This window comes from Chelonoidis abingdonii, chromosome 1 (assembly GCF_003597395.2).
Source record: "Chelonoidis abingdonii isolate Lonesome George chromosome 1, CheloAbing_2.0, whole genome shotgun sequence".
NCBI lineage: Eukaryota > Metazoa > Chordata > Testudines > Testudinidae > Chelonoidis > Chelonoidis abingdonii.
The window spans coordinates 130,862,824-130,877,888 of NC_133769.1; the positions used below are offsets into that span (position 1 = coordinate 130,862,824).

Sequence of the window (15,065 nt, forward strand, 5' to 3'; positions counted from 1 at the left end):
TTCTGTAGGGTTTGGATTAGGCCCAAAGAGTTTTAGGCCCTGATCTTACAATATGCTCCAGTCCTTTATACCTGCACATAGTCCTACTGAAGTCAGTGGGATTCTACATGGGTGCACGAGTCCACTGTGTGCATCAAATTGCAAGAACAGGGCCCTACAGAAAGTGATAGAAACCAAGATTCTGGCCTGAGACCTGCTTAACAAGAGTATTGATTATCATATTTTACTTTTAGTGCTTGTCCATTTTAGGACTTGACTAAACAGAGTTAGTGAGCTGCAAGCTGGTGTGTAAATCTATAGTGCTCTAACTGCCATGTGGATCCTATGATCACACACTAGATGTTCTGCAGTTTGCTTTGATCTACTGCAATTTGAACTACAGAACTTTTGAAGTTAGTGAGTGTGGGCATGCTAGTTCACTGTAGATTTATGCCCCAGCTTGCTGTGCACTAACTCTTTGTTTAGACAAGCCCTCAGAAAAAAAATATGGTTACATTTTTTACTCTAATTACACTATACTTGCACTGCAATTACACTGTAGGATAATTACTAATTACTTTTTGATAATTACTACTAAAACTAGGATGTTAACTAACAGTCTAAATATAAAGATAACTCAAATACAACACAGTTACTACACTTGGATTCTAAAACTCCATGTATTAAATATGAACCCAAAAAGATAAGTATATGGTCATATAGTTAAGCTCTGGTTATGTGAATTAGTGATAATTACTTATCAGGAAACATAGCTAAAGCATAACTATATTCTAAATGCTACGTAACTACAATGTAATTACAAGTACTGTATTATAAATCAAAATGAACAATAATTTATCAATCCACCCTTGCACACCCTTCCCTCTCCCAATCACCTGTGCCCTCCTTATTTCAATGGATCCCACAAAAATAGCAGGTGCTCAGGTACTATAGTACTTATATTGACAGAGACACCATTCTGTGTTTACATAAAGGCCATTCCAGGTATCCAATTACAACTTACTGGATCAATACATATACAGTAGAGATATATCCGATCTTAAAGTTTCTCTCTAATTTAATGTATGCCAAATATACATCAAAGAGCAGAATCTGGCTTTCAAATTACTGGCTCATGCTAACGTACTGTAGAGCATATTTGTGAGTGGCAGTATCAACGTAAGCCACTATCTGAGTTTGATTGACTGCCTCCTCTAGGGGAGTATTTAAAAATCAAATCACAGGAAGACTTGCAGAAATAAGAAGCAGAAATCAATTTTGCTGACATACAGCTCCTGGGTTCTTTATTTATGAGTGTCTGAGACTATGCCTTCCTAGGTGTCATTGACCAAGATTTACTCCATAATTTTTATTATTTCCTCATACCTAACAACATTTACAATTGAGCTGACCCAAGCTCACTCTTGTTTTGGTACCTTTCAGGTCTCAGCGGATGAAAAAAGCAAGCAGATAGTAATTTAACATGCAAAGAAAGATCTGTCACGTAAACACAGGAGATCAATTTTGGGTGCCCAAATATTTAAGATGTGCTCAGAAGGAAATCTTTCATGTAAAGGCTACTGGGGACTGGCAGAAGGAATGTCTTATGGCAAAAGCTCAGGACTCAGAACCTATCTTCAATGAGCTTTAGATCAATGATTCATTAACTTCATTGGGTTTGGATCAGGCCCCTTATAATCAGAATTCCTGGCTTTTTCTGTGTGAAACACTGGACAATAATCTAGGGACGCTTTTTCAAAAGTGTCTTCTAACTTGGGCTTCCAAGCTTAACTAAACTTAGGGCCCAGATTTTTAAAGGTGCTGATCACTTACATCTCCAACTGATGTCCATGGGATTGCAGATCTGAAAAGTCAGGCTCTGGGTGGCTCAAGTTGGGCATCCAAATGCTCAGGGATCCAGAAATTAGAGCTCTGTAACTTCTGTGTCTCAGTTTCCCATATGGTATGCAAAAATGGAGATAATAGTTCCTACCATAGGTGCTGACACTGCAGGTGCTCCGGCGCTCAAGCATCAACCAAAAAAAAATCCACAGGGCCAAATTAATCTTTTGTGTGCTCTGGTTCCTGGACTGTGGCCCCGCCTCCTGCTTTGCCCAGAGGCCCCGCCCACATTTGGCCTCTTCCCCCTGAGGCCCCACCTACCACTCTGCCCTGAGTCTTTGCCCCTGCTTGGCCACTTCCCTGCAAGGCCCTGCCCAAGCTCACACAGGGGAGGGGACAGAGAGGTGCACCCACCGGCAAAAACAAACATTAGCACCTGTGGTTCCTACCCATGGGCTAATGGAGCATGCCTTTAAAAGAGACATTGTTCATAGGCCATAGATCTTTAGCCATGACAATTTCTTTGGACTTATGGGAAGGTCTTATGCCTCAGGGTGGACAAACTATGGCCGTGGGCCACATCCAGACTGCCAGCCATTTTAATCCGGCCTTTGAGCTCCTGCTGGGGAGTGGGGTCTGGGGTTTGCTCTGCTCTGGTGCTCCAGCTGGAGAGCAGGGTTGGGATCCTCTCCACACTGCTCCCAGAAGCAGTGGCATGTCCCCCTTCTGGCTCCTATGCATACAGGCAGCCAGGTCCTCCACTCCATATGGTGCTCCCACCCAAAGCACCACCTCCGAAGCTCCCATTGACTGGAAACCACACCCAATGGGAGCTGTAGGGGGCCTGGAGGGGGGACATGCTGCTGCTTCTGGAAGCCGCTTGAGGTAAATGCCGCCCCAAGCCTGCACCCCTGAGCAACCCACTGTGCCCCAACCCCCTACCCCAATCCCCTTCCCACATTCCAAACCCCTCAGTCCCAGCCTCACTCCAGAGCCTGCATCCCCAGCCAAAACCCTCACCCTAGCCCAGGGTCCCTTCCCATACCTTGAACTCCTCATTTCTGGCCCTACCCCAAAGCCCGCACTCCCAGCCAGAGCCCTCACCCCCCTCCTGCACCCCAACCCCAATTTCATGAGCATTCATGACCCGCCATACAAATTTCCATACCCAGATGCGGCCCTCAGGCCAAAAAGTTTGCCCACCCCTGTCTTATGCCCTTTGACCAGAATCAAGCTAACCAAGCCTGAGGTACTAAAGATGCCTCTCTTGGACTTGTTTTGTGAGCTAGTACTTCTATTAATAGGGGCACAAACTGTTAACAGATGAAATGTGCTTGGACTATATAGGCCTCAGACCCCACAGGGCCATAGTCTGATCATTTTTTGACCTGGTCAAACCTGAGTGGCACTGTGTCTCTGTTTGCCAGATTGCAATGCAATTCACTCTAATTTGGAGGGGGGTTGGCTTATAGGATAGGGGTTCAAGCTGCTGGTGAGGGAGGGGTCACCTGAGCGGGAAAGAGGAGAGTCAGAGGTGCATGTGGGCAAATCTATACTCCACCACGCTTCAAGTGGTACTTTGCAGTCCCTGATGGCCTACACAAAATAAACTTTTCCAGACAAGCCAAAGACCTTATGTTTGTGAAGATTTGAATGAAGGGACTCCTGGAACTTTCCATGGTTACCACGTGGCCAGTAGTAAGAAGTGGATGAGGGATAAAAACCATAAAACTTAAAAACAGCCATGAGGGCAAGAAGAGGGCAGGAAGGGTAGCAACATCAAAATTAATCCTATAATTATAACACTACATTAAAGGGAGCTTTAAGGCTTAATTCATCAGTATTTGTATAACACAGAGATCCAGGGATGGAAGATGTAGTAAAGATGTTCTCAAATTGGGGGTCATAACCCCTAAGTGGGTCACGAGGTTATTATGTGGGGAGATCGCAAGCTATCAGCCTCCACCCCAAACCCCGTTTTGCCTCCAGCATTTATAATGGTGTTAAATATATTAAAAAGTGTTTTTAATTTATAAGGAGGGTCGCACTCACAGGCTTTCTGTGTGAAAGGGATCCCCAGTACAAAAGTTTGAGAATCACTGGACTGTAGTATATGTGGATGACTATTGTTCATTATTAAATTCAGGTTTTGTGCATCTGAATACTAAAGGGATCAGTGCCTTAGATGTGTTTGTCATTGTAATAATACATTTGAGGCAAAAATCTGAATAAAAGGGGACTAGTGACTGTTTTAAACTGATATAACACTATTAAAAGTAAAATTAATTCTCTGAACAAGTAGGAAGTTGTTGTAAATATTTTGTAAAACATGATATGACTAGGAACTGCTACTTCTAATGTTAGGTTTTAAAAAGAGGCTCAAAAGGTGCCTGTAAAACAAACATGCATTCACCTGTTTCCATGCACAGAAACTTTCCATTGTGTATAAAAATCAGTTACTTGTGCACTTTACTTCAATCTACAATGTGGATTTTTGCTGGTGTAACCATTGCAACTCATTTTGAAAGTCTGGCCTCCTCCTAGACCTCAAACAACTGCCAAACCCTGAAATTCTTACTCATGCAAAATGCTTGCCGTAAAAGAGTAAGGGCTTTAGTCGATAAAAGTGTGTGGTTTTGTATGTGTTTTAATAAAAATGAAGAGTTATGAAAATAAAGCTATTGGGTTTCTACATCCTCCTCTGACTGCCAAAAGGTTTCAATCAGATTTGCAACTATGAAAATCTTTAAAATAATTTATGATTGATAACATCATTAAAGGCATATCTAGTGTATTAGAGGGTGACAGTACTAAATGGTCTGATCCCTACCCATCACCTAGGTTTAGCAAAGTAGGGGGAGGGCAGCTGGAGGAGGACCAAATGAATGGCCTATCATTCAGTTTCTCTTTAAAATATTTGTGTTTATGAAATGTACGAAGCTTTCCAAAAGTTGTTTAGTTTCACATTTTAAATGTTCAATGTTTTAACAGGAAAAAAATCTATTTGAACTGTTGGGTAATATAAAGAAAAATAAACATCAGTAATAGAAGCATTCATTTGGAGTTCATTTGAGCAACATATTGCACGCAGCTGTCTGAAGAGAGAAGAAAAAAAAAAGCTGAATCAAAAGTAAGGCACTGCTCTCTTTAACCACGCCAGTGATTATGGAAGCTTAAATCAATTAGTGTTACAACTTGTCAACATTTTGCATCTGGGAGTATATGAAATGATTTCTTATATATTTGCAGTTCCCCTCCTGTTTTAGGTTCAGAGACAGATTTAGCCAACCTCATCCCCAGTTTACACATTCATCCCAAAAGTGCAGGATAGGAGGCATCAGTTAGGTTTTTCTTTCTAACTGAATTTTTAAAAAATTAAACTATATAGTAACATTTGATAGACATGGCTGGTCTGTTAAATATGTGTATAAAGAGATTTCATTTAATTTAATAAAATCACTAGAAATTACATGTGTTGTAATGATGGTCACTCTGTAATATGGTAACATCCTGCTAAACAGAAAGATCTGATGACTATATTCTGACGTAGCTAATTGTTGCAATGATTGGTTTGTTTCTGATATTTACATGGCAAGAATTTGTAAACTTGTTAAAAAAAACAAAGTTTAAAAAAAATCAAATGATCCTTGACAGCAAAGGGAGGGCACTGAAGTGCTGAATGTGAAAAGTGCTGAACTGCCATTTTAAAGTTTTATATACATTACCTAACTGAAACTGCAGCAGATCATCATTTGGGTTGGAATCAGGCCAGTACATTGGGGCTAGCATCCCAACTTTTATGAAATGGGCCATTAGCTCCTAAATGACCACAAGAAGTTAGGTTCTTGGTTTTATGCCCTGCCCCAAAATGCATTTAGAGAGAGACATGACTTCTTTTGCTGTCCTGTTTCCAACCCAGGTAATAACATTCTGAAATGTCAATTCACTTCCTGTCCCAAAGTGTTGTGCAGTAAGACAGTGTATTGTTACAGATGGCTGCAGTGTAATAGGGGTGGAAGTAACCCCTGTAAAACCACTAATCCCTTATTCACATCCAAAGGTTGTTATGAGATTTAATTAAATTTTGCAAAACATTCAAATGAAAGATGCTTTAGGAGTACTATTTTTAACAATAACAGGATCATCAAGCTCACATTGTTCGCACATCAAGTTCACACTTAGGCTCAAATCCTTCAAGGTGTATCTGGTGTGGAGATCAGGAGGTCACTTAATCTTTGTGTGCCTCAGTTCCCTATCTATTAAAATGTAGAAAATAATACTTCCTTTCCTTACTGGGATGTCATGAGTATAAATCCATTAAGTATTTGTGAAGTGCTTGGATAGTACAGCAAGTAACACCATACAGAAGACTATAACTAAAATAAATGTATAAATTAACATATTAAAATAAAAAATATTGTCTATATTATTTGTGTCTTGTTTGGTGGTGGTGAACTCCTGTATGAAACCTACTTAAGAAGGCTTATTGCCTAGAGATGTTATAAGGAAAAAAACTGCTCTATGAAATATAAACTAATCTTAACATGTTAAGGTGAATGCAATCTGGAAAACAGAAAGTGTTTTTGTAATAAAGCAACCCTAACTCCTGTTAAAAAGGGGAATGTTACAAATGATAGCTAGGGGTGGAGGCGGTGTCCAGAGAGATATGAATAACACGTTTATTAAGCTATGCAAAGGGCAAAATTAATTCCTGATACAATTCTGTTTTTATACCAGGAATAAACTTGACTCATGATAATTTCCCCAAATGTAGATTCAGTTTAGTTTGATTTGTACTAAGACAGTAATTTCAATTTTTGGGGGGAAAAAAAGACAACTGAATGATATGTTCATAATTCTGCCTCCAGGAGAAGAACAATGCAATTTTGGAAGTTTTTAAATGCAACTATCAATCCAAATAATGTTCCTCCATGTATAACCTGTACACATTGTTTTCTTTCCTTATTTTTTCATATGCAGATTAGTGATTGGGAAACAGACGACTTGGTACAGAGAAACATCAGCTTATCTGTGAGCCACTCTGGCCAAGAAATCTTGCAAAACAAGGCTCTCTCATCTTCCAGTTTCAAATAGACAAAGCATTCTCCTCCACTTTCTGTTCTGAACTGTTGAATAGTTTTGGAATGGTTAGCTGTGGATTAGCAGTGAGAATTGTCCTTACCAAGGTTTTTAGTCATTTTTCCTGGTTGAATCTCAGGTCTATACCCCATTCTTATCCTCCTGGAACTATGCTGCTTTTAACAATGCTCGTCACATCTTCCTGCTTGGCTATTGTAACTGTCCTCCTCCTGGTGCTTCTCCTCTCTCTGATCATTTCTACTGCATCTGAATAGGTAGGTCCTCCTTCTCCACTCTCCATGGTGGTCCCTTTGGGCTCCATTTTTGACCCTCTCCTCTCACTTTACTCCCTTTCTTTAGGTACACACATCCATTCACACAATTTCAACCATCATCTTCATGCTGGTGATTGTCAAATCTGCCTTTTTACTCTTGACTCCTCCTCTTCCATCCAGTCCTGCATCTCAGCCTGAGATCTTCTCCCGTGTATCTTGTCAATTTAACACGGCCAAAACTGAACACCTGAACTTTTCTCTAAAATAGTGTCAGCTCACTGTATTCTCTACAGCACCCTTTTTCTCACTGAAGCCCAAAGCCTAGAAGTCATTTTTGACTCCACAGAAAAAAGCAGAATCCATGTCTAGTGAAGATGAAGCATAGAGCTGAGTATCATCCATACAGTGGTGGCAATGCTTCAACCCAGTACATCTCACAGTCTCTCCCAGCAGCCTCAAATTCCTATGGAGCAGGATACATGACCAGACTAAGTAAGCAGTGCCCTATAGTTGAAGGTCCCTGAGGAGATAGGGAAATTGCTCAGCACCACTATCTGGAATTTTTCAGTTGCAAGATCTGGACTACAATAGCACTACCTCATTCACCCCCAGCAGGGCACTGTAAGTGAGTCCTCAAACCTCTTTGTCAGTGCCATGAAAGATTGCTATGAGATATAAAATCAGCACAAAGAACAGACTAACACAGCTGCTACTCTGAAAAAAAATCAGCACAGACATCTTCCCAGAACACCATCACTAGGAGCTGACCATACTTTCTTCCTGCCATTCATACAACACTCCAGTGAGGTAGGTAGATAAATATTATTAACCCAATTTTATAGATTGGAAACCACAGAGCAAAACAGTGACAGAGCCAGGATTAGACTGAAAAGCAAGAAAATCACTCTCTCTCTCTTCCCTGCTAGATTCAAGTCATTCTCCATTTATCATTCTGGCTGCTACTCAGAATTCAGACATTATGGTAGAAAGTAACAACAAATTCTAAAGTCTCCACAACAGCGGCAGTATAGAAATACAAACTTCCTCACACTCATGTTGCAACCTTAGTCTGAAATGGAAGAAGCCTTACTTCACCAGTGCTTCCTCACCACATGCTTAAATCACTGAAATCATGGCAAGAGCTCATGCAAAGATAGCAGTGTCTAGGCACCAGTGTGATGGTATATAACTGCTTTATCCACCTAGCTACCAGCAGAGTGATCCATTAGACAATACAATTCCCCAAAGAAATCAGCAACTCTTCTAATCAAAATATAGCAATAAATTAAGTGCTAAATTCTACCCATACAGGCCCATTATCTTTCAGAATATGATTCTAGGGACCTAATTTAGCAAAGCATTTAAGTTCACACTTAAGTCTATCCCTTCAGCAAAACACAATCTGGTGCTTAACTAAGTCCCACTGCTGATTATGGGCATTAAGAACATGTCTAGTTGCTTTGCTGAACTGGGCCTGAGATCATATTCTGAATAAGTAGTTTTTAAGGGATAAATCCCACCTACTGAAGCTCATGCCAACATCTCCTATAGACGTTACTGGAGCACTCTGCATATCAAAAAACAGAATTTAATCTTAAAATTTATATTTACTATGGATGATTTATATCTACTATGGCTATTAGGCATCAATTGAAAGGATGATCAATTATTTCAGGGCCTTGGCTAGAGGAAAAAGAGCAACTGAAAATGACACGATGGCTAAAACTATGAACGACATGAAATAAAATTAATTTATCAATAAATCAATGGGGGGAAATAAAACTGAAAATAACATCTGGACAAGTGAGCTAATTGCTTTGAAGAAATAAGAGCAGTACTTCATATATGGAAGCAGAAAGCATATTTCATTACTGGTTTTAAATTAAGAATAAAGAAAGCTTATTGCAAGAGCCTAAACATTACTCTTGTATCTACTGAACAGAATTTAGAATAATAATATTCAGAAAGAACTACTGCTATTTCAAGTGATTGCAATACTAAAAGCAGTTATTTTTAGCAATACAAGGATCTCATCATAGTTTGAATTCCCCACGGTGTCATTTCACATTATATTTGAGAAATTCCTTAATAAAAAAGTGTCAAATAGAGAGTGAGTTGAACTCCTCAGAGAACAGGTTTGGATATTTTCCAGTATAAATTTGTAGCCAAGAAATCTCATCCAAAAAAAAAGTTCACTTCATTAGAAAGAAAGAGAAAATGTTTAAATATGAACACAGTAGAAAACACTTAACCCATCAACCTCATCTTGTCTAATTAATTGAGAAAACTTCATCTTTGGCTGCATCTGAAGAAGACTGTAATCATTTTTCTACACCGACTATATTACAAAGACATGCAGTGGAGGCTTAGAAAGGAATGTGAACCTTGACAAGTAGGGATGGTTCAAAATTTTGCAGGGCCCTGTATGAAGCAAGAGATGTGGGGGTTATGATGTAGCTTTCTTCTCAACTGTGACTGGATTATATTCTCTGGTCAGTGGAGTTCTAGAAAAGTCAAGTATAATCCCAGGAGTGCTACTTAGTCACATGTGTAGCTTAGGGAATCACTGTTGATAAGTCTCTCATTAAAAATTGTAGAGCAAATGAACTACAATAGGGTGACCTCTGCCTTGTATCCAAGCATACAACTTCCAGTGATGTCAATGAAACTCTTATGGAAGGGTCCTATTGAATAAATACAGAAAGAAGAGGCCATGTTTAAACCAACCTCTGGAATTTTATAGTAGCAATATAACTGTATTAAATCCCACAGGATGGTTTACTAATTCTGTAGAACTGAAATCATTGCATGTTGAATTCTATAGGATTTAGAATCCTGTTTCGTTTCTATAGAGTCTTATTTATTTCATTCTGATCAAGTACTATTGGCTTTTCCAGAAGAGACATGGAGATATGTATAAAAGACATGATATAGTCCCAAACTGGCTATCCTTTGGCTTTGAGATTTGCTGGAAATATCACTTGTACATAAAGCTGAAAAAATATCAGTAAAACAGTTCATTAACTAGTGAGAAACTATTCTGTACCATTTTAATAAAATATTACTCGTTTTTCCTGTTAACCACAAAAACAAGAGGTGGTTTTTGAAAGGAAGCGATGTATGTGTGGAGGAAAAGGGACACACAGCAACTCTTATTTATTCCAGGGTTGAATTTCTCCATTAGAAAAGAAAGGAAAAATCTCTTTTCTTTGGCAGCAAATAGCCAAAGTTCGCCCTGGCCAAAATTTCCAAAAAGTGATGGAAACCTTAGTTTCACTTAGGCAAATGCAGAGTTTGTTGTAGCTCAGATTGTCTGGGATTTAAGTGTCCATGAATTCAGCTACTAATATTAAGACAGCCAACAATGTCACTCAATAGTTAAAGGCATGCATATTCATCTCAGCTTACAGGAAGTTATGCATACATCTACCCTGTATATAAAAAGACAAGAATGTTCCCCTTTTGATGACTGATGTCCAGTTTCTAAGGGACACAAGCATTTCCCAAAAAGTGTCATCCATTACTAGGTTAAAGTATGATTGTACGGAATGGCAAGGGTCTTGCATTGCCACTGTCTGGACTGAAGACTTCCATCTTGAGGGCTCACTATTGGGCACATTTCAACGTCGGTAAATTAGTTTAAAATTTTAAAAGGGGGAAAGGGGAGACTGTTCCCCTAATTTCCTTTTCATTGTGAGAATATAAGATCAGTTATTTTATTGCCACATGCCAGTAATCATCCACCAACCCCAACTTTTCAATATGCATTCCGAGGAACATATCCTAGCCTAGCTATGTGGCCCCAAAAGGATGAAGACTTAATCTTAGACCAGTGTCCTAAATATCTACCCGAGGAGCCCACATAGTATCATTCCCTCTCCTCCTTAGTTCACTGAATCTCCTCCGTGCAGTCAGCTTTGCAGAGGCTTTTGATTGGGATGAAGAGTGCCAGTTCACAAAGTGGAGCATGATCGGGGGGACAGCCACTGAACATGACAAATCTTCAGAAGACTCTTGGTAAATCTTGATAAATATTTGAAGAATATGTTGGGGAGGACCATGCCCTCTTGTAGGAGGCGTGAAGCTACTCTAGGAAATTCCATGAGTTTCAGTATAGTGTTCTATATCTTTGTGGGTCATGCCCTCCAAAACATGTGGCTGACCTAAAGTCAATGGAGAAAACCATCAGAAATTTGAGCATCTGCACAGTCAGCAGAGTTCTGTTCTGTTCTCTGAAGACCCTCCAGATGAGGGTTTTGGCTTATGCAAGGGTGACCCATGATCACAGGGCAAGATAACAGTAACTGTATGGATTGCTGGAGACCTGCAGGAAAACCCCACAGATCTAGTGAATGTGTGTTTATCAGTTCATACCCCTTGCCTTCTGTTTGTTAGCACATCACACATAGCCATCACTCCAAAATTGAGCTGAAAATAAAACTGGTCGAATACAGTAAAACAAACAAAACAAAACAAAACAAAAAGCAGTAACCACACACACATTTCACAGATATTCATTTGAATACCAAATGACTGTGCTATTTGAACATGGTTTGTGCCCCGTTTTATCAGATATTCATGAACATGAGTATGAATAGTTTTTTTTTTAAATGACTGTTCTTTATAGACGAAACACCCATGTTCTCATATAATTATTAATTTGACCATCTCTATTTGAAACACATTAATCCAGGAGGGTATGATCTGGCCCAGAAAGCTTTAATCTAAATTTACTGACAGACTTTTAGAATACTGTGAGGAATGGAGGGAAAGTCTAGTGCTATATTTATACATTAATCTGTTCAGAGCCTTTTACATTTCTGTTTGTTTTTATGACAGACTAAATTTGGAAGCTTAAGTCAAAAAGCTGTTAATAGGCTGGATGTACAACCCATCTGAACAAACATCATTCCAGTGTGAAAATGAACAATGTGGGAAATATATGAGCTGCAAGATTAAGGAACACCTGCCCAAAAATTCTAGTTGTTCCACAGCCTCACTGAGTGCAGATTGACATTACTGAACGATATTATTTGTTATTCGTTAACTGATCTCCCATTTTTCACTATGTAAACAGTAAACAGCATTAACCAGACTAAAATGTCAGCTGTGCCAGTCAGTGCCTACTACCAACCATATGATTTTACACATACTACCCCACAATGATGTTTGGTCTGTGTCAGAACATTGGTCACTGCAATTTGTGCCTGGGATTTTAGAGCAACTCAGTCTATTGCAGATTGTACATGTATGTGCACGTGTACTTGTACATGCACAGCTGAATGGAAGGCAGGAACCATGGACACTAGGATTCAGCACAAAGACCTATCATGAAGATAGGGATAGGGGACTTGCAGTAGCAGCTATAAATGGATGTAATGGAACTAAATGTAATATGTACACATCTTTAATTTACAGAATGTGGGAATATACATCTTCATTCCCAAACCTGTTCAAAAATCAGAAATGGGTATGAACTAAAAATCTTGGATCCCAACACCCCTGAACCTTGGGTGTTTGAAATCCAGATGTGAATCTGCATGCACATATGGCAGCTTGTGCCCATCTCTAACTTAAACACTTGTAATATAGTTATAATTGTATCATTGCACTGTTCTACTTCCCAGGAATCCTGTACTCTCACCAGACTTGTAGCTTTGACAGGCAAGAACTGGATTAGTCCCTGGCCAAGTGTCTACCAATAATAGTATTCCTTAACTATTATTAAATCTTCTAGTCCCCTAGGAGTTTCATTTTTTTTTTAAATCACATGAAAGGCCAGTCATGTGGTCCTGCTAATGTACACCACTTACTGATACCCTGCTACTGCATTGAAAACAATGAGCCAGACTTTAAAACATATGACATTGGGTTGCCTAGTGCTGGAATGGTAGGAGTTGGAGGCAATAGAGAGAGTTCTCTAAAAAAACGGAAGGGAAAAGAAGACAGGTACATTTTCTGAAGAAAAAAATAACATTCAGCCTAAGTGTGGCAGTGGCTTTTTTAATATATTTTAGGGATGGACAAATTAGATTTGAATGGACTGAGGGCTAGGAGAAGCAAAGTTTGTAATTCTCAGGCTCAGTGAACATATTAAGGCCCTAATCCAAAGCCCATTGGACTCAATGGAAAGATTCCAGTTTATTTCAGTGGGGTTTGGATCAGGTCTTAACTGATAATATATGCCTGACTACAGAATTCAGAGAGAAGATACGGCTTGCAAACCACAGCTTAACAGGTAAAATGCACAAACTGAGTGACTCATCTTCACCACATTAATTACTTACCAAGACAGTTGTGACCGTCATGGGCCAACATGAACCCATCATAGCACGTGCACCTGTAGTTCCCTGGAATGTTGATGCACTCATGGACACAACCCCCATTGTAGAAGTCATTTTCACACTCATCAATATCTAAAACACAGGGGGGAAAAGCAATTTTCATTAAAAGATTTTACCAAGAATTCTGTTGATCATGGATTATGGGTGTCAGCATACAGAAATATTCACCCTGCTAAATATGTAACATTGAATAAACATATATGAATATTATATCACACATTTATATTACACCGTTTTCCTCAACAGAGATCTCAGAGTGCATTATGGAATGTATATGTAAGTGATCAGCTAGGACTGAATTTCAGCCACCTTGTGGGTGCAACGTAGCAGCCATTCTGTTTCATGAGAATGCTTTTTAGGAGGGGCTTGAGGAATGACTATATTCCCCTCAGAAATTGAAACAGCACAGGAATGAATTTAGGTGGGCAATCTGGAATTTGTCCAGCAAGGATACTTTATGAATCATTCATAAATATTACACTAACTCACAGTACTATTTTATGGCATTGATTCAATATTAAGGGCCCTGTCTACCAAAACTGGGGTTGAGATTCCACGTAAACTGAAACCATTTTGAAGTGCTCTGTTATTTTCAATGTATAGTGAGAAGGGGGGATGGTCCTGGGGTCAAATCACTGTACTGGGACTCAGAGGATGGGGTTGCCGTTTCTGGCTCTGCCACAGACTTCCTGCATGACCTTGGGCAAGTCATTTAATCTCTGTGCCTCAGTTCCTCTTCTCTAAATTGGGTGTAATAGTACTTCTTTTCCCCTATCCTTTTTCTGTCTTGTACATTTTGACTCTAAGCTATTTGAATAGCATCTTTCTGTTACTGTATGTGTGTACACTGCTTAGGTCCATAAGCCCTACTTTGGTTAGAGATTCTAGGTGTTATTTATTTGTATTACATTAATAATAAAGCTAATGTGGTTCCATAGACACCTAGACTAGAAAAATTAACAGAGAGAACAGATCTTTTTTGCCTTCTTCTCTCAAGGAGTACAAGTGACACTATTGAATTCTACCAACAGGTTAGAGGACTATTACACTTTCATGTACAAAAAGAACTATATAAAATTAGTACTGGAGCCATAAATTCTACCCATTTTGCAGGTAGGGAGTCTTTTTCAGGGACTCACTGTTATTCAATGGAATTCACCATGCTGGATGACAGAAATTTATATCTCCAGAACTGTAGGTAAAACACCAAGGGAGAAAGATCGATGAATTTAAACCATTTTCTGAAAACTAAACAAAGGCAACAAAGTACAGAAATCGGGCTCATTTTGGTCTCTGACTGTGCTTTGAGAAATGTCAACAGATCAGCAAAGAGAGTCATAATCATTATAACCACTCCATCCTGTGTCCCCAAATAGCTGGTCGATGCACTTGGAATAAACAGTGCCCAGGAAGTTTATTCACAAACACAAGTCCTAAGCAACTGCAGTGCCCAAGAAGGGTATTAACTGTGATTAGGTAGAGCAATGATTCTTTAGCGAGTGGAATATACCAGGAACTCGAACTAGGAGCATGGTCAGTTATATTA

The 15,065-nt window shown here is 39.3% G+C and overlaps 1 protein-coding gene across 7 annotated transcripts in view; it reads right to left on the bottom strand.

Annotated features, from left to right (window-relative positions):
* The window catches only part of SCUBE1 (signal peptide, CUB domain and EGF like domain containing 1), a 302,108-nt gene that overhangs the window by 241,832 nt on the left and 45,211 nt on the right, over positions 1 to 15,065 (bottom strand). For all 7 annotated transcript variants that reach the window (XM_032762480.2, XM_032762488.1, XM_032762487.1 and 4 more), the window contains exon 3: positions 13,463 to 13,591. In XM_032762480.2, coding sequence (XP_032618371.2) covers positions 13,463 to 13,591 — 129 coding nt within the window. The remainder of the gene's footprint in view (positions 1 to 13,462; positions 13,592 to 15,065) is intronic.